The sequence below is a fragment of the Scyliorhinus torazame genome, chromosome X, assembly GCF_047496885.1.
Source record: "Scyliorhinus torazame isolate Kashiwa2021f chromosome X, sScyTor2.1, whole genome shotgun sequence".
Taxonomy (NCBI): Eukaryota; Metazoa; Chordata; class Chondrichthyes; order Carcharhiniformes; family Scyliorhinidae; genus Scyliorhinus; species Scyliorhinus torazame.
In genome coordinates, this window is record NC_092738.1 from 30,378,127 (window position 1) to 30,398,715 (window position 20,589).

The 20,589-nt window shown below is 44.8% G+C and overlaps 1 protein-coding gene across 1 annotated transcript; it reads left to right on the top strand.

Annotated features, from left to right (window-relative positions):
- Window positions 1–5,826: 5,826 nt before the first annotated feature.
- LOC140405473 (chymotrypsin-like elastase family member 1) lies at window positions 5,827–18,753 on the top strand. Its single transcript, XM_072493946.1, has 8 exons — window positions 5,827–5,907; window positions 7,085–7,152; window positions 7,530–7,627; window positions 8,596–8,721; window positions 9,517–9,653; window positions 11,279–11,424; window positions 14,560–14,709; window positions 18,641–18,753. The coding sequence occupies exons 1-8, from the start codon at window positions 5,868–5,870 to the stop codon at window positions 18,656–18,658; spliced, it is 783 nt and encodes a 260-aa protein (XP_072350047.1). The 5' UTR covers window positions 5,827–5,867; the 3' UTR covers window positions 18,659–18,753.
- The last annotated feature ends 1,836 nt before the right edge of the window (window positions 18,754–20,589 follow it).

A 20,589-nucleotide genomic window follows, 5' to 3' on the forward strand; every position in this document is an offset into this window, starting at 1 on the left:
CACAAGTAGGCTTCAAATTAAGTTACTGTGAAAAGCCCCTAGTCGCCACATTCCAGCACCTGTTTGGGGAGGCTGGTACGGGAATTGAATCGTGCTGCTGGCCTGCCTTGGTTTGCTTTAAAAGCCAGTTATTTAGCCCAGTGTGCTAAACCAGCCCTAACTAGCGAACATCCGTTCGCTCTTATAACTATAACTGGTTTGGGGAATAATTGTGCAAAAATGCCTTTCCTTGCCCCAGAAATGTTGTATTTTGAATGTCCCAGTGGATCTCACTAAATGGTTTAGAATGTAATTAGATTGTCCAGTGTACTACAAAGGCACATCAAGCAGGAAGATTTCATGTTTGATAACTTGCGTGTGTGTATGTATGTGGTCGGATACTACATGTAGCCTTTGTGTTGGGCCCGGAAGGAGAAAATCAGTTGGTTCCCATTTTCATCATTATTCAGTAACTGTTGCCAGTAAGCGGATGAGTGTCAGACGAATAGCAGATTGGCTTTGACGCATGGTCCCCAGCAACCTGGCAACACTCGCTGTCTAGCCTCACCATGAACTATCACTTGGGTGAGCTCCTGGAGTGTAGCAGGTGCTTCTAGAACTGTACCCCAGCAAGAGTCAGCACCTCCATGAGACAAAAACAGAATCCCCGATGAGCTCCAGTTCATGTATTAGTCAGGCAAAACAAATGGAAAATAGAGAAAGTGGGGCCATAAATTACATTGTGCTCCCATACACTTTCCTCTATACTAAAGTATGTTCCTGCAGTTCTCCTGTAAGTTGCTGACCTTATACCAGTATGGACTGATAAAGGAACTTTCATCAGATAATCAATAGGTTTGTTAGACTTTTAAAGCATTGTGTGTTTATTTATAACTTGTATGCTTATTCCAATATTATCACCTGTGTTGCACCCTAGCTTGCGTTGTCATTTTAACTTCCAGAAATGAGGCCGTCATTTTGAAGCCTGGCAAAACAACAATCTTGAAGTCTTGCTGATCTAACTAGGCTGCCATTTTACCATCCAATATTCAACATATACGGTTCTCTTCCTGTAAAATACAGGAATCCGAATGGATATTGGAGCATTGACAATCTTCAAGTAGAAGATGATTTAAAAATGTATCCGTGTGCATGCAAAGACGCAGTATAGGTTTGGCCACCATGTTGAAGTGGTATTGCTTGTCTGAATGTGAACAGGATGATGGCGAACTCTTTCTAAGCTGTAACGCAATCAAAGAATGTTGATAGAAGCTCAGGCATTTTATAGGTGTTTTCAAGCTTTCTCCATCATTACAAATTGGTCTCTAATACTTGTTATTTGCAATAGAAAACGTTGGAAATGCTCAGTGGGTCAGGCAGCATATGTGGAGAGAGAGAGAAACAGAGTAGATGTTTCAGATTAATGACTGTTCATCTGAACTGGGAAGGGTTCGAAAATAACAGGTTTGAACCAAGTGTAAAAGCGGGGAGAAAGGTCAAGAGGAAAGTCTGTGATCGGGTGGAAAACAGGAGTGAGTAAATGACAAAAAGGCTGATGGTGCAGGGAAAAAGGAGATGGTAATGGAGCGAGTGGAGGAATAGAAGGTTGGATAGATTTGTTAATGTCACGTGTACCGAGGTACAGTGAAAAGTATTGTTCTGCGAACAGCTCAAACAGATCATTAAGTATATGAAAAGAAAAGAAAAAGAAAATACATAATAGGGCAACACAAGGTCCACAATGGAAATACATAGGCACCGGCATTCGGTGAAGCACACAGGAGTGTAGTATTAATCAGGTCAGTCCATAAGAGGGTCATTTAGGAGTCTGCTGACTGGGGAAGAAGCTGTTTTTGAGTCTGTTCGTGCGTGTTCTCAGACTTCTGTATCTCCTGCCCGATGGAAGAAGTTGGAAGAGTGAGTAAGCCGGGTGGGAGGGATCTTTGATTAAGCTGCCCGCTTTCCCCAGGCAGCGGGAGGTGTAGATGGAGTCAATGGATGGGAGGCAGGTTCATGTGATGGACTGGGCGGTGTTCACGACTCTCTGAAGTTTCTTGCGGTCCTGGGCCGAGCAGTTGCCATACCAGGCTGTGATGCAACCAAATAGGATGCTTTCTATGGTGCATCTGTAAAAGTTGGTAAGAGTCAATGTGGACATGCCGAATTTCCTTAGTTTCCTGAGGAAGTATAGGCGCTGTTGTGCTTTCTTGGTGGTAGCGTCGACGTGGGTGGACCAGGACAGATTTTTGGTGATGTGTATCCCTAGGAATTTGAAACTGCTAATCATCTCCACCTCGGCCCCGTTGATGCTGACAGGGGTGTGTACAGTACATTGCTTCCTGAAGTCAATGACCAGCTCTTTAGTTTTGCTGGCATTGAGGGATAGATTGTTGTCGCTGTACCACTCCACTCGGTTTTCTATCTCCCTCCTGTATTTTTACTTGTCGCTATTCGAGATCCGGCCCACGATGATCGTGTCGTCAGCAAACTTGTAGATGGATAAAAGCAAATTACTGCGGATGCTGGACGCTTTGACAAAGAGTCATCGGACTCGAAACGTTAGCTCTTTTCTCTCCCCACAGATGCTGCCAGACTTGCTGAGATTTTCCACTATTTTCTCATTCGAACTTGTAGATGGAGTTGGAACCAAATGTTGCCACGCAGTTGTGTGTGTGCAGGGAGTATAGTAGGGGGCTAAGTACGCAGCCTTGCGGGGCCCCAGTGTTGAGGACTATTGTGGAGGTGTTGTTGTTCATTCTTACTGATTGTGGTCTGTGGGTCAGAAAGTCGAGGATCCAGTTGCAGAGTGAGGAGTCAAGTCCTAGGTTTTGGAGCTTTGATATGAGCTTGGCTGGGATTATGGTGTTGAAGGCGGAGCTGTAGTCAATAAATAGGAGTCTGATGTAGGAGTCCTTGTTGTCGAGATGCTCTAGGGATGAGTGTAGGGCCAGGGGAGGGCATCTGTTGGGGACCGGTTGCGGCGGTATGCGAATTGCAGTGATCAAGGCGTTCTGGGAGTATGGAGTTGATGCGCTTCATGACCAACCTCTCGAAGCACTTCATTACGACTGATGTCAGGGCCACCGGACGGTAGTTATTGAGTCACGTTGCCTGGTTCTTCTTTGGCACCGGTATAATGGTGGTCTTCTTGAAGCAGGTGGGGACCTCGGAGCGGAGCAGGGGCAGGTTAAAGATGTCCGCGAAACACATCTGCCAGCTGGTACACGCAGGCTCTGAGTGCACGACCAGGAATCCCATCCGGACCCGTCGCCTTCCGAGGGTTCACTTTCATCTGTGTCCTCGGACCAGCACTGCACGACCTTCTTAGCTGGATTCTCCCGCTTGAGGTGGGTCTATTGGAGGCGTGAATGGGAAAGTTGAACCATCAACATCTGAACAAATGGGAGTGGTAGTTACGATTTGTTGCTCAACTCAATGTCCAGTCCAGAAGTCTATAAAGTGGTCAATTGAAAGCTGACATGGTGTTCCTCGAGCTTGTGTTGAGCTTCATTGGAATACTGCAGTAGGGTAAGGACAGAGAGTTCAGAATGGAAGCATGAGTGGGGAATGAAAACAACAGACGACCGGAAGCTCAGGGTCACGCTTGCAGTCTGAACCAAGATGTTCCACAAAGTGGTCACCTGATCTCCATTTGGACTCCCCAATGTAGGGAGACTAGATTGTGAGCAGTGAATACAGTATACAAAGTTGAATGTACAAGTAAATCGCTGTTTCACCTGGTACAAGGGGTGTTTGGCGACCTGGACAGTGGGAAGGGAGGAAGTAAAGGACGGTGGTGTCGCACCGCCCGCACGTTAATGGGAAAGTTGTGTGGGAAGGGGAATCGGCATTGGGAATGATTGCAGAAAGGGCTATATTGTCATAGAAGGATTGGTCCCTTCAGAATGCTGAAAAGGAGGGAAAGATCTGCTTGGTGGTGATGTCAAGCTGGAGGTGGGGGAGGATGATCTGTTGAATGCAGAGGCTGGTTAGGTGGGAAATGGGGACAAGTACTCTTATGGTGGCTCTGGGAGGCAGGGGGAGGGATGAGACCAGAAGTGCGATAAATAGAATAGATGTGTTCAAGAGCCTTGGCAACTATATTGGGGAGGGTGAGAATCCTCAGTTGAAGGAGTATTGTTATGGACTGTGGCATTGTCAGAACAGATGGCACAGTGGCACAGTGGTTAGCACTACTGCCTCACAGCGCCAGTGACCCAAGTTCGATTCCAGCCTTGGGTGACTGTCTGTGTGGGGTTTGCACGTTCTCCCCATGTCTGCGTGGGTTTCCTCCGGGTGCTCCGGTTTCCTCCCACAGTCCAAAGATGTGCAGGTTAGATGGATTGGCTACGTTAAATTGTTCCTTAGTGTCCAAAAGGTTAGCTGGGGTTATGGGGATGGGGTGGGGTCGTGGGCCTAGGTCGGGTGCTATTTCGGAGGGTCGGTGGAGAATGGTCCCCTCCTGCACTGTCGTGATTCTATGCAACAGAGATGGAGAAACGGGCAGAAGAGAATGGAGTCCTTGCAGGAACTAGGTAGGAGGGGGTGCAGTCTACATAGCTGTTGGAGTTACTTGGCGAAGAGTATATTGGTCGATAGATTCTCTCCAGAAATGGAGATAGGGAAGTCGAGGAAGAGAAAAAGTCAAAGGTAGACCATGTTAAAGCGTGGAAAGGGTTGGAATTGGAAACAAAGCTGATAAATCTTTCCAATTCAGGGCAAAATTAGGTAACTGTACCGATAAAGTAATCAAAAATGGGAAAAAGAGGTGAGGGAGAGGGCCCTGTTATTTGTAATATACGTTAAGCAGTGTTAACAGCTCCCTGCTTTGTTGCTGACTTCAGTTGCTCTCATTATTTAAAATACTATATTCAGTCCTCAGCTTAGCAGTCCAGGCAGCATGATCCTATTTTCACTTGCATCAACAAAAAGATCTCAATTAAGAGAGGGCAACTATATACACATGGTTAGAAAGAAAGAACTTATATCGATGTAGCACTGCTCATGTCATATGGGCAAAAAAGCCAATTTACGCATAGCAGGCAATGAGATAAACGATAAGATAATCTGTTTTTGGTGATGTTGGTTGGAGAATAAATGTGGATTAAAAAATTGGGACAACTATCCTGAACTCTCTGACTGGTGCTGTAGAATCTTCTACGTACACCTGAGAGGGCAGACAGAGCCTTGGTTTAACATCACACCAAAAAGGTAGAACCCCTGAGAGGGCCGCACTCCCTCAATAGTACACTAAACTGTCAGCCTAGATTATGTGCTAACCCGAGAGTGGGCCATGTCAAAGGTTAAGAGTACTTCCATGAACTAAGGCTGACAATTCATTGGATGATATCAGCCAGATTAACAGTGCTATAACTGACTTCAGCGACCCCGAGTTAAGGTGCAAAATATCATCCAGGTGTCCCACTCCTGGTCACTATCCAACACTCGCTTGTTGAGAGAAATGTATGGGTTGAAGGTGTGGACGGAACTGTAATGCCCCTTGCAATCAAATAGTTTGTGACATTCACTGCCAAGTTTCACATGTAAATAACAACCACCTGAGCATTGTACAAGAGGACAACAAAGCATTAGAACAGTCCCTGACTGAGGAGCCAGCATCTGTGGAGGTGGGGGGGGGGGGTTTATTTCAAATTGTTGATTGATTTGTTGTTTGAATTCAAACCAGCTGGAATCTTTCACATATTAACAGTGATTATTGCAAAAGCTAATGATGCATATTACAACATACCTTGCTGTACAGTCAGTGTCTTTCCCACAGTTAATAGATTAATTGGCATGTCACTAACAATTCTTTAGATTAGAAAAGAGTATTAAAATGAAGCCACACAGGTAGAACAGTCCTACACACAGCCAGCAGAACAACCAAAATGTTGACACTGGTAATCTTGGGAAGCCTTGCTTTGCTCGGTGAGTACAGACATTTGTATTTTACAGTATAACTGGATATTGAGCAGGCATTGATTTAGTCAACATGGATCCAATCTGGTTCAGTGTAATCTGGACTCTCTGTCTCATTTTACATGAACTTCAAAATTTCTGATTTGTTCACATAGATTTACAATGTCTCCACATGAGAGCCCATCTTATGAAGCAACTCCAAGAGAAAGTACGCCTCCAGTACTTCCCCACTACTGCTACACAGGGATACAGATGGTCCCAGACACACCAGAGAGTTGTAGTTTTACTCACTCTTGGATGGAAGACACTTTTTGGGGACAGGGATCTGAAGAGGTGCTCCAGAGAGATGGGCATGTAACGTAGGCTGACACTTCAGTGTCACTGAGAGGATACTCCACTGTTGAAGTTGCCCATCTTTCAGATGAGAGGGCCCTCTCTGCCCTCTTTGATATTAAAGATCCAACAGTGGATCTATTGGAAAAGAAAATCTCCTGGAGTCCTGGGGTTAACATTTGTTCTTCAACCAACATCACTAAAACGCAGATTATCTGATATTTTACCTCACTGCTGTTTGTGGGACTTATTGTGCGATATTGGCGGCCACGTTTGCCCACAAAACAGTGACCACACTTCAAAAGACCGATTAGCTGTGAAATGCTTTTGAACATGGTGAGGGCATGAAAGATGTTATATAAATACAAGTTCTGTCTTTGTATGGAATGATGTGGAGATGCCGGCGTTGGATTCACCCGAGGAAGGAGCTGTGCTCCAAAAGCTAGTGATTCGAAACAAACCTGTTGGACTTTAACCTGATGTTGTAAGATTTCTTACTTTGTATGGAATGGGGAAGTAGAGCAGGCCAAGAACTGCTGTCAACTGTAGCATGAGTCAAACGTGCATGTGTGCCAGCAGAAGGTAGCAAGGTGTTGTAGTCAAGACCAATGGTATCATATCCTGAATGTAATTCATGCAATACTATATTGTAGACTACATAATTATATATTCCACGTTCTGGTTATTTAGTCGCACATGAATTTAATCTCCACTAAACAGTGAACAAGTTCTCAAGTATGTAATTCAGCACCAGTCATTGTCTGACTGAAGTATACTTGATATGAAGTGGCAAGACTTGACAAATGCACAACTGATCTATTCCTAAAATGTTGCCTTAATTCTTTCAATGCAGGGCAGTGCTTTGAGAGTCCACGTATTATTGGAGGAGCTGAATCTCAACCCAATGCTTGGCCATGGCAGGTATGAAACTTTTCCTATTATTTTTCTGCAATAATGAAAATGATCAATTACCCGATTGAGAAAAGGAAGCCAATTCTCAGTGACAAATGGGAGTCTGTGGGTCAGAAGCCAATATCAATTAAAGATCTATCCTCGTATATTGTATTAAATCATTTTCATATCTTTATTAGTAGTTTCTGAATAGGGGCACAGCGTTTTACAGCAGAAAAAGGGGCCCTTCAGCTGCTCATGTCTGCACCAACCATAAAGTACCGATCTATTCTGGTCCCATTTTCCAGCCCTTGGTCTGTAGCCTTGTATGTTATGGGAATGTGGGATAGGATATATTTCAAAATTAAATTTTCCAAACCATTAATCCAATTTTTTTTTTTAAACAGGTTTCGCTTCAAGGCTTATCTGGTAACTGGTACCATACATGTGGAGGGACTCTGGTCCATCCCAGATGGGTAATGACTGCTGGCCATTGTGTAGACCGGTAAATGATTTTAATTTTGTTCTTAGCCTGTCCCACATCATTTGTGAATCTTACTGCAATATTCCCAATTGAGCCTTCCCAACTTTCCTGTCATCCTTATTTTGAGGACTGTTTTCTTCCGCTTTTCCAAAACATTCATTCTCTCACATCTACTTTATATCCTTTCTCCTTCCTGAGTGAGCACTTGCCGTATGAACCCATTACCAAAAATCCAATGAAATTCATACAAGGTTTGTAACATCTTAGGCCTTTATAGGTCTTTCTTATTGTTTTCTCTCGTCAGGATCTGTGAGTAGAAATAGTTTACATTTGCAACGACAAAAGCTTTCCAATTGATGACCGACCGGGTGGTGTTAACTGCATAAAATAAGTGAGAGGAGGTTCCCCAGGCCTCCACTGTGCAGAGCCATGGAATGGTAAAAGGTGGCTCGTCGAACTCAAGAGTTGCCCAAGGACATGCACAATGTCCTTGTGATATCATGGAAATGTGCTCAGCTGAGGGAAGTTATTTCTCCATGGGAAAGGGCGGCTCGATGGTGCAGCGGATAGCACTGCTGCCTACACGAGGAGGACCCAGGTTCGATCCCGGCTCTGGGTCACTGTCCGTGTGGAGTTTGCACATTCTCCCCGTGTTTGTGTGGGTTTCGCCCCCACAACCCAAAGATGTGCAGGGTAGGTGGATTGGCCATGATAAATTGCCCTTCGAGTCCCAAAAAGGTTAGATGGGGTTACTGGGTTGCAGGGATAGGGTGGAGATGTGAGCTTAAGTGGGGTGCTTTTTCCAAGGGCCGGTGCAGACTCGATGGGCCAAATGGCCTCTTTCTGCATTGTAAATTCTATGATTTGCACATTTAATGTCACCAAACAACCTGAGCCCAATTTTAACTTTGTGCACATGAATGGGTTTTGAGTGAGTTGTAATCTTATCCATTTTAAAATGGCCTCCAATTTCTTTCTTTGATAAACAGACCGGGTACGATATACCGTGTTGCGCTGGGTGACCACAACATTTATGCGACGGAAGGTCCTGAACAGTACATATTAGTCGATAAAGTTGTGCTGAATAAGCAGTGGAGTGGGGACCTTTCTGTTGGGTAAGTGCAACATTTGGCAAATTATTTGCCTTTGAGCAATGTAATAATAATCAAAACTTTTCATGTCAATACTGAAATACGCATGCTTGACAAACAGGAAATATCTCCTGATCACTCTGATGACCCAAGCGCTAAGTATTTGTAAGTGATCAGAGTAAGTGATTTGTGAATATCAGACTTCAGTCACAAGTGAGCAATATTTCATAACCCTGGGTGTCCGTCTTGTTGTCCAGGTGCATAGAAAATGATATAGGTGAACACATATCTGCAATGAAATTTATTCAGTCTGAAGCAGGATAAAGGCAATTAACTTAAATATCGGCCACATACACAAACCTCACAATGGAGTAATTATTTTGTTGCAGTTACATATTGTGAAAAAGAAACGGTCTACAAGGGCAGCACGGTGGCGCAGTGGTTAGCATTGTTGCCTCACGGCGCCGAGGTTCCAGGTTCTATCCTGGCTCTGGGTCACTGTCCGTGTGGAGTTTGCACATTCTCCCCATGTTTGTGTGGGTTTCGCACCCACAACCCAAAGATGTGCAGGGTAGGTGGATTGGCCACACTAAATTGCCCCTTAATTGGAAAAATGAATTGGGTAATCTAAATGTATTTTTTTAAAAAGGAAATGGTCTACACAACAAAATGCTCTGAACGCTTGCTTTAGCTTATAGAGCCTCCAATGTCGTCGTGTGTAGATCCATTTTTATCATGAGCTAAAATGATCATTTTGGGGGGGGATATGTCATGTTCTGTTATTAATGAAAACATTGAAAAGCTATTTATGTTATACAGGCATGACATCGCAATGGTTCGCCTTGCTGAAGCTGCAGTTCTCAATGACAAAGTCCAGCTTGGATTACTGCCACCAAAGGGAGAGGTTCTGCCAAATGACTACCTGTGCGTTGCCACTGGATGGGGTTACACATTTAGTATGTGCTTTTGGATCTATGCATGAAAATTCATTTCATAGTATTATAGAAATAATAATTATAAGAAGACCATTTGACCAATCAAAGCTGTATTGGAGACTGGCTCTTCAAATTGAGCTAGTCATGTTAGTCAGTCGGTGAAACTTAAGCTTCATAATAAAAATCCCCTAATACTTAATTGAAGAACAGCAAGCAACGTGATATTTTGTTTGAAAAAAATCCCAAATGCATACTCACCTGGGAATTGGGAAGAAACAAGAAGACAAAGCAGACAGAGACTTCTTTTTAAGAGGCTTCATGTTGAACCAATGCTGAGCGTAACATGAAAACAAATCATTCTCAGGATACTTGCAGCACTAATTTCATGTTCTCCTTTCAGCTATTTCTGCTGGTTGTAAAGGTCCCAAATGAAATGACATTGCAGCAGTCCCGCTACAGCCTTCCGGCCTGAACATTGAATTCACCAACTTCAGATGATCAGCCCCACCTCGACCCATTTGTTTTAATTTCATTTTAATTGTCTTTTCCCATTTCTTTCTTTCTTAATATACATTTAATTCCCCCCCCCCCAATCTTATCCACCTATCCTGCACCTTTCTCCTCTTTGCTTCCCCCTTCCCCTCCCCCCACACCTTCAGTTCATCCTCTGATGTTAGTTTCCGTGCAGTTTGACCTTTCACACCTTTTGTCCTCTCTGAGGACTGCCATTAGCACTCTTCCCCTTGGTTTCTGTGGCCATTAGCACCCGGTTTCCCTGGGTTTCTGTGGCTATGACTCATCTTTCATTCTCACTCCACAGTATAAATATTTCCCACTTTCTCTGTCTGTTAGCTTTGACAAAGAGTCATCGGACTCGAAACGTTCGCTCTTTTCTCTCCCTACAGATGCTGCCAGACTTGCTGAGATTTTCCAGCATTTTCTCTTTCGTTTCAGATTCCAGCATCCGAAGTAATTTGCTTTTATTGCAGCAGTCCCAACCCAGTTTTGAGGGGGGGAGGGGGGGGGGGGGGGTGCTAGTCCGTAGCACAAAACTGCCCTAATTCATAGAACATTACAGCGCAGTACAGGCCCTTCGGCCCTTGATGTTGCACCGACCTGTGAAACCACTCTAAAGCCCATCTACACTATAGCAGACAAATTAACTTTCAAAGGTCATCAGTACTGTCTAAACATTCATAGATGTGGGCTTAGCAGTTTGGTCCCACCAAACAGTTTTCAATCTGCTTGTTGCTATTGATATTTTTGGAGAAACCTAAGCGCTAGTCCAGGACACTACCAAGATTGAAAAGAGTTGGAAAGCAGATGAAATAAATCAAGACGCAGCAATTAGTTGGATGTCAAGCTTTAGTTTGGAAAGTCAGTAGAAATGCAGAACATTGGATTTGGCAGACAAGCTTAGAGGTCTTGGGAAAGAACTGATTTAGAGTAGGAGGCAATGCAACGTCCCTTGGTTTCAGCACCATGAAATTGCAGGTTCAGACAGGAGAGCATAGGAAATTATATGTAGCTCAAGGCACAAGAATGACAAATTCAGAGTGCAATGATCATAGAATAAATGTGGACCAGATTAAGATAAACTTTAAAAAGGAAACATAGTATTCATTGAATATTTTTTCTTGATGTAGATGGTGGTCAAGTTAGTCCTGTTCTTCAGCAGACTCCAATTAGGACTGTTGACTACAAAACTTGTTCCAGACCTGACCTTTGGGGCTACTATGTCACCGACATCATGGTGTGCGCAGGAGGAGATGGTTTTGTCTCAGGCTGTCAGGTAATGGTCTTGGATGTTTTCCATGTTAACGTTTTACATTTCTTGAACCATTTTCTAGGATTTTAGAGTCTACTATCATTCTTCTATCAAAGCCAAAAATGGTAAGTTCAGCACACCAGCTCCCATGGAGAGTCCAACAACAATGCAACATCAATTGCAAAAAGATGTGCTGCAATACTTTCAGAAATGCATAGTAAAGACATACTAGCCCTATCCAGGATGTGAGTCAACAACATGAAGGTAGGGTTAGGGAGTCATCCTGTGGGGTGGTGAATCTTGGTGCTGGAGAACACATCCACATCTAAGGTTTGGCCATTTTTCCCCCACAGCTTCCTACTTTTTTGTGCAGATTGCTGAATGCACTAGAATTAGTGGCCCCTGAATATCGATGAACCCAGTGACAGAGGGTTTCCCTCAGCTTTACACACTCTTCTACAACATTTCTCTTACAAAGAAACTGTAGACTACTCCCTTTTGTGTACTTTGTGGCCTTCTCATGTGTGTGTCATGACAAATTTAAAAGCCATTGAGATTCGAGTAGCTTTGGGGCTCGCTCAGATCTCTCTCGCTCGGGATAAAAATCACAACTGTGCTCTGGAACTCTGAGGTCTATGTCGTGTTTCTCAAACGTTTTTTTCCCGGCACCCACTTTTGGCAACTGGCCAACCCTTCACGACCCACGGCCACCGATCTTCACCATACACGCCATGTGTACTTACCTTTTAATGCAAAAGGGGAGCCTGCTTAGTCCTCGCGATCTGGTTCAAAGCAGCAGAGGGCAATGCGCATATCAGGTGCAGACTTCAGCCAGTTTCTTTGTATCATCTTCATCTTTATGAAAACGGAAAATCCGACCTCACAAATGTGGTCGTCGTGAAGGGCAATAGCAACAAAATGCTTGTTTTACTCAGCACTGGATATTCCTGGGAGATGCTACTCCAGAATGCTGACAGCCTCATGGACGTTTGGAGCATTTTAATGCGGTATCACAGGTAAGCTGCAGCAGTGTAGTCTTTTAATTTGGAGTCAACCCTAAGTCAATAACTGATTCTGGGGACTCAACCTAAAAAGGAAGTTTTCACCCACCACTTCTCTTACAAAATCTGAAACGTCTCCTCCCATTTGCCAGTAATTCCCTGCATACAACGCACATGGGCTTTGCCTCCTTATTTGCATTGTCACAATTGACAACACCATACCTCAATAAATCATCTTTATACTTCCTTGTTCTGAGTTAAGTTTCTTTGTTCAGGGCCGTTAACCAGAGGCCCTGGAGCTCTAACACTAGCACTGCTCTGTCCTGCCCTGGACTCTTCTGCGCAGCTCTCTCCAGCAAATTCTGTTGTGAGATCATCGCCTATTTGAGTTTCTGGCTCTCTCTTCCATTAAAAAAATATTGATCTTCATAGCCTTGCTTGCCAGCAGATGCAAAATCAAAGTAACTCCCTTCCCTGCTTTGGTGTCAAAAGCACTTGCCTGGATGGCGTTTCATGTAATTCTATGTGCAGGGCACGTGACCCACTCTCTGCTGCTGCTTTTGGCTGGAAGACTCCACACAGCCTAATCTGTATCTCCATGTAAAAGGTGACAGCGGCCGAAATTCTCCATGTAAGAGACGGTAGCGGCCTTTAAGCGCTTCTCCCGCGATCGAGACTACAGCAGGAACAGCAGGCCAATCGCTCCGCGACCCTCCCAACACCCACCCGCGACCCTGACTTTGTAAAACCTTAGTTAATGTGACTGAAACTAAACCCTATTCATCAACTTTAAGAAAGACTGCTCCATTGGTTCCTGGTACTGTTTTCCTTATCATTCCACTCATTCTCTGTAGCGCAGAAACCAAACATTGACGATTGGTATCTTTGTATTATCTTCTGGGCTGTACATTTTAAATAACTCTCTCCAATATATTTTGTATCATCCTCTCCAGTATTCTTTACATTAGCATGTAAGTCTGCTGCACATCCTTGCTTTATTATATGTAATACTTTTTAGTATCTTGAGTGTAATTTACAGGAACAATTTCTGTGTGGGTGGTGAGCAGATTATCTCATCATAAAGATTTGAAGCACTTGCACACTTCTGGGTTTCATTTGTCATCGTAAGAGCTGAGTACACACACAAGTGCCAAGTGGGCACATGGGGATTTTATGTCGGTGGGAATTTACAGTCCCGCCAAAGTCTATAGACATTTGAATGGCTCGCCGCGTTTTATGGTGCCGCTTCCACTGCAATGGGGCCATGAAATTCCACCCATACACACAATTTACTACATGGCTGCATATGTACTGGAATGGAAACAAAGTGTAATAATATTCCTGCTACATTCAGGGCCTCGACACAGTTGCTAGGATGGCATTTGTTTTTGTCAGCAAGCGCTAATGTGTGGATGGAATGTAAATGAAAACTGTCAGTCAGCATGAACTGCTGATGGTGGCCTGCATGGAAATTTGCTGCTTTAAAAAAAAACTTTTGCCAACTTTGCCTTGGTCAAAAGCTGATCCAACTGCTAAAACGCTGGGGCAACAGTTCCTCTGCCAATACGTATCTGGTGTATCCAACTGCCAGAGATGCAGTGCAAGAATCATCTGGTCATGCTCATGCGCACAGGTTCCACATGGCTACGCATTCAGAATGGGAATATTCTGCCGCAATCTAAACAGACCAAGAACAGTAAATTATGCATTGAGCGAAAGCTGATAAACGAGCAGAAGCTTGCAAATGCTGACTAACGCTAATATATACGCCTGCTATACCTGACCTCAAGTGCTCAATAATAAAACCAAACATTGCTAAAAATACTCAGCAGGTCTGGCAGCATCTGTGGAAAGGGAAACAGAGTTAACATTTCAGGTCTGTAACCCTTTGTCAGAATATCATCAACGTAAAGGTCATTGACCTGAAATGTTAACTCTGTTTCTCTCTTCACAGGTTATGAGGGCGTATTAATAGAGAACCTTCTCTCAGGAAGTTAAATGGGCGGGATGGGGCAGATTGTACATGCTGTGTGGAATTAAAATGGGGTTCCTGGGTCAGTGAACCAATCTTTGCCATGCTTTGTGTCCCTATGTTCAGAGACAATATTATTTAGAAGAACAGAATGGCAATAGGATTTCTGTCTATTTTCTCTCACAGGGAGATTCTGGTGGTCCTCTGAACTGTGAACAGGGTGGGAAATTCTATGTCCATGGAGTGACTAGCTTCATCTATGCAGGAGGATGCAGGTTCTACATGAAACCAACGGTGTGGACCCGTGTTTCAGCTGAGATCGATTGGATCAATCAAGTGAGCCAAGATTTTTAATTCTTGTAAAAATATTTCAATATACAAAATATAATGCATATATTTGCTTTAAAAATGATCCCGTTAAGAGTTAAATCTATTTAGATAAAATCAGTCAAAACCTTAAGTTTCAATTATATTTTAAAACTATTTGGACCACATTAAAATGGCCAGGCAAAAAGTGAATTAGCAGCCAGGGCAATTTTCTGGAGGCTAGACACACCTCAATCTTCATTTCAAACCACCACCACCTCAAGCAGTTCCACACAATGTGGAACATTTAATAGTGTGCAGTCCTAATGTTAACTACCGTCACAATACTGTTTAAAAATATATATATTTACGGTCACACAGTGATCGACTTCTGGCGGCTCCTGCTCTGGTCAGACATTTGGACCTTTTCCCCCGATTTTCTACCGGACTTGAATTGTAAAACTGATGACAATTGTGTACTGAATTCCCACATCGGTGCATGGAGAGAAGGACTAGAAGTGCTCGTAAAGGCAGAAACAGAAAGACAGAGAAGGCTTGGGCTGAAGCTGCAGCGGGAGACAGCATGGCGGAGGACCGGACTTCTGGTTTGTCGACCCAGCGGTCAACGGAGCAGCTGATGCAAGTGATTCAGGAAGGCTTTGATAAGCAGAAACGGGACTGCTTGGACCCGATAAAAGAGTCAATTGAGCGGCTGGAGCTTAGATTGGACGCCCAAGATCAGGCGTTCCAGAAAGTAGAGAAGGCGCTGGCTGCGCAGGAGGAACATCAAACTGCGGTGGAGTTGGAGGGGAGGATGCTGAGAGACCAGCAGAAAAGGCTCCTGGAGAAGGTGGAGGATCTAGAGAATAGGTCCCGCCGGCAGAACTTGAGAATCGTTGGGCTCCCGGAGGGGTCCGAAGGAGCGGACGCAGGGGTGTACATAGCGGGCATGTTCAAGAAGTTACTGGGGGATGGGGCATTCTCCCGACCCTTGGAGGTGGACAGGGTTCACAGAGTGCTCGCGAGGAAACTGCGAATGGGAGACCCCCTGAGGGCAATGGTGGTAAGATTCCACAGGTACTTGGATAAGGAGTGCATTCTACTGTGGGCCAAGCAGACACGGAGCTGTAAGTGGGACAACAGTATCCTGCGGGTTTACCAAGACCTGTGTGTGGAGGTGGCCAGGAGAAGAGCAGGCTTCAACCAGATTAGGTTGATCCTTTTTAAGAAAAAGGTGAAGTTCGGACTGTTGTATCCGTCCCGTCTCTGGGTCACGCACGAGGAACAGCACTTTTATTTCAAGTCGCCTGAGGACGCGCTGGACTTCGTGAAAAGGAAAGGACTGGTGATGGACTGAGAACTTTTGAACTTTGCTTCAACGTTCTTGTTTGGGTTTTTTTTGTTCTTTTTTTTCAAAAAAAGGTTTTCGTTTTGTGAAAGCTGTTTGTAATGCCTTTTGCATTGATTTGGGACCAGCAGTAGAGCTGAGTGGGTTAAGGTTTTCATTTGCACTGTTGGGGAATGGAGGTGTGCTTGTTTAGATTTTGGTGTTTTTCTGTCGGGCAATTGTGTGGGGATTGTTTGATGTTGGAGTATGTTTGTATGAGCGGGGGGGAGGGTGGGAAGGGAACAACAGGTGGGAGACTATCCGGCGCTAGGGATGGGGGCCACCAAGCTAGCTGGGCGGGTTAGCTCACGGAAGCACAGTGGGGGGTGTACATATGTTCGGTTTATTAAAGGGGTTGGGTTACAGAGGGTTGTTACCAAGGGGGGAGGGGGGGTAAATGTTCTGCTGACGAGGGAGGGACTTGGGCTAAGGGGCAGAGAGGAGGTTGGGGGCGGAGGCTGCCTGGGGGCGGACCGGTGGAGGCGCGGAGCATGGGCTGGAGACGGGCCCAAAAAAGGGATGGCTGATCGGTGAAGGGGGGGGGCAATGAGCCCCCCAACTAGGCTGATCACCTGGAATGTTCGAGGGTTAAATGGGCCGGTCAAGAGGGCATGTGTCCGCGCATCTTAGGGGACTGAAGGCGGACGCGGTAAGTTGCAGGAGACGCACCTTAGGTAACTGACCAGATTAGATTGAGGAAAGGCTGGGTCAGTCAGGTCCTTTACTCGGGACTAGACTCAAAGACTAGAGGGGTCGCGATCGTGATCAATAAGCGGGTGGTGTTTTAAGCGGGTAGAATAGTCTCGGATGTGGGAGGTCGGTACATTATGGTCAGTGGGAATCTGGAGGGGCTGGGAGGAGAGATAGAGGATGGTCTATGGGCGGACATGTTGAGTAGAGTCAACGCGTCCGTAACATGTGCCAGGTTCAGCCTGATACAATTCAAGGTCGTTCACCGGGCTCACATGACAGTGGCCTGGATGAGCAGATTCTTTGGGGTGGGCGACAGGTGTGCACAATGTGCGGGAGGAACAGCGAACCATGTCCACATGTTTTGGACATGTCCGAAGCTTAGGGGATTTTGGCAGGGGTTTGCGGACGTCATGTCCACGGTGTTAAAGACAAGGGTGGCACCGAGTCCAGAGGTGGCGATTTTCGGGGTGTCGGAAGACCCAGGAATCCAGGAGGAGAAAGAGGCAGACGTTCTAGCCTTAGCTTCCCTGATAGCCTGGAGACGGATACTATTAGTTTGGAGGGTCTCAAAGCCCCCAAAGTCGGAGACCTGGCTATCGGACATGGCTAGCTTTCTCTGTTTGGAGAAAATCAAGTTTGCCTTGAGAGGGTCACTGTTAGGGTTCGCCCGGAGGTGGCAACCGTTCGTTGACTTCTTCGTGGAAAATTAATCGTCAGCAGAAGGTGGGGGGGTTAGTTTAGCTTAGAGTACGGGGTTAATAAAGGTGGGACCTGTAAGGGAGGGAGACGGCTTTTGCACTATGTTTATAGTTTCATGTACATTGTTTATTTTGTTGTTGTTACAGTACCAAAAATACCTCAATAAAATGTTTATTAAACAAAAAAAGGTCACACAGTGATCAATTAACAGCTAGAATGGGGTTACCAGACAGAGCAGTTAAGGCCAGGAAAATTGCTGTTAATTGGTGATGTTAACCATAGAATCAAAGGGCAGAATGGTGGCGCAAGTGGTTAGCACAGTTGCCTCATGGCGCCAAGGTCCCAGGTTCGATCCCTGTCCGTGTGGAGTTTTCACATTCTCCCCGTGTTTGCATGGATTTCGCCCCCACAACCCAAAAGACAGGGTAGGTGGATTGGTCATGCTAAATCGCCCCTTAATTGGAAAAAATTAATTGGATACTCTAAAAAATCAGAGAATCATAACATTTACAGTGCAGAAGGAGGCCATTCGGCCTATCGGGTCTACACCGGCCCCTGAAAGAGCGCCCTACCTAAGCCCACACCTCCATCCTATCCCCATAACCCAGCAACCCCACCTAACATTTGGACACTAAGGGCAATTTAGTGTGACCAATCCATCTAACCAGCACATCTTTCGGGACTTGTGGGAGGAAACCGGAGCACCCGGAGGAAACCCACACAGACACGGGGAGAACGTGCAGACTCCGCACAGACAGTGACCTAAGCCGAGAATCGAACCTGGGATCCTGGAGCTGTGAAGCCACAGTGCTAAGCGCTGTGCTAACGTGCCGCCCTGATGGTGTAGTAATGGTTGGTATTCTGGAAGAATGAGATCTGTTGGGCTGAAGGATCCTACTCATCTAAACATATCACATAAATTCCTGAAAATCATATAAAATATGTGGGCTAGGGGCTGTTTCCAGAAGTGAAGTTGACCTGATCCATCACCACTAAGGCTCATGACAAAAGTCAGAAGCAAATGAGATGAGGGTTTGCAGAAACTATATTGAAATCAGTAGTGCTACAGATCCCACTATGAAAGCCAAAGTGAGGTGAGGTTGAGTGTCAGTCAGTCGAATCAAACACAGTTGCTGAAGAAACAATGAATTTGTCTTCAATAATCATGTTTTATTTTTTCAGGTCATCACTAAAGGTTGATCGTTGAAGGGTGGTGATTCATACCAGGGATCTGGAGGTTCACTATATGTATCAGTAAATTTCCATCAATAAAACACATTTCATCAAAATAAAAAGCTCTTTTCTTATTTGTGCACCTCAAAATGAACGTACATTGATCGCGGCTGGTAATGTGGTCCAGTCGCAGCAGATGTGGAACTGTTGCTCCTCACATTGCACTGCGTCGACCTTCTGTAACCAATGCAATTGTTCTGTACTCCTGGCGCATAGCACATGGTACGCTGGAAGCATGGGCGGGTTATTCAGCGGCAGCTCTTAAAAACAGTTGGTCTCCTTTAATAAGAAACTGGCGGCAAATTTAAAACATGGCAGCAGCAAAGCACAAAGGGCTATGGAAGTGTTATTGGGAAACAGTTTGGAGCAAAAAGGCGCTCTCTAGTCAAGAATACTGCCAGGGCAGCCTGGTTGGAGGTAATCAGGTGAGTCACTGCTATCTGATGCGTGGCCCAAAACTAGAGGTAGGTGAGGAAAAATGTTCCGGTCTATGCAAAGAAGTTTGCTGATTCTTTCCGTAAGTAAGTCTTGCAAGCATTTTAATAACATTTCAATGTAAGCATCGCACAAGAGACAATTCCCAGCTCTCTAGCAACTGCTCATCTGCTTTCCAAATCCCTGGTGGACTCTGCATTGCTGGCATTTCAGCGCATTTGCCCTGCGGCCGATGAAATGGGGCAAGAAATAATTATCAAACATACATACACCCTGCATGTTTGCAAAATCTCATGTGACTGCCTCTGGATACTTGGGTCACACACATCTCAGATATTGCCTGATTTAAGAATAAGAACACTATAAGAACACTACAGTGCAGTGCCGTGGGAGCATTGTTTTGTCAGAAGTCTTACTTTTAGATGAGACATTAAGATATCCAGCTATTCAGGTGGATTGTAAAATATCCCATTCCGCTATCTGAAGAGGAACAAGGAGTGCTCCTAGTCTCTTCTGCAACATTCTTCCTTCAACCAAACTTATCAAAAACAGATTAACTGGACTTTCATTCATTTGTTGTAGCTGGGATCTTGCTTTGTACATATCGGTTGCTATGTTTGCCTACAGAATAACATTGTGCACTGCAAAAGTAATCCGTTGGCTGTGGAGTGCTTTGGGACATCTTTTGGCATAATAGTGTCATATAAATGCAGGATCTTCTTTTCTTCTCCCAACATCTGTCTATCTGCTCGCGGGAGAAGAGTACACATAATCAGTATGATTGAATGAAGACAGAAGGGGTTCAACTAAGCTGTGAATCAATGGCTTCCCTCCAACTTCACGGCTAGCTTCATTGTTTGTTTTTCATTATTTCTTGCTTGCATGCACTCACTCATTCACTCGCGCACACAAAGGCATACACTGCATCCTAATACATGACAATGTCATGTAAAGCTGTGTTTGACTGCTGGCGTTTCACTGCCATTTTATTGCCAATATGCTCTTGTTCTGTTCCTCTAGGTGTCCAAGGGTACAGTGTCAGAATACAATGATCAACCTCAACCAAGCACCTCACAATACTCTGCATCACTTCATAGTGGTGCTCCCAAAGGAACCATTTACTGAAGCACGGGAGGGAGTACTTTCTCAGGCACATAGCATGAATGAAGAGATGCAATTGCAGGTAGAGTTGGAGGCAACATCGCCCACTGTCCAAAGCAGCGATGGGCAACCTAGGCCAGTGAGTGGGCCACAAGAGTGTCCCTCCTTCATCTCAGTGGGCCACAAAAGTGAAATTGGACATGTTCACTAACTATGACCCTTGAATAAGACTGAATATATTTAATGCACGCTGAATAGTTCATAACAAGTGAGAGAAAATGCTTAATCATTCATATATTAATTAATAGAACCATCAACTCCAAGTGGTAAAAACAATAGAAATATTTCCACTTTGGACACAA

Bases quoted from the DNA above. Each gene is read 5' to 3' on its own strand.
- LOC140405473 (XM_072493946.1), top strand. From the start codon at position 5,868: ATGTTGACACTGGTAATCTTGGGAAGCCTTGCTTTGCTCG. The intron at 5,908-7,084 runs GTGAGTACAGAC...CTTTCAATGCAG, and splicing joins GGGAAGCCTTGCTTTGCTCG to GGCAGTGCTTTGAGAGTCCA. The intron at 7,628-8,595 runs GTAAATGATTTT...TTTGATAAACAG, and splicing joins GCTGGCCATTGTGTAGACCG to ACCGGGTACGATATACCGTG.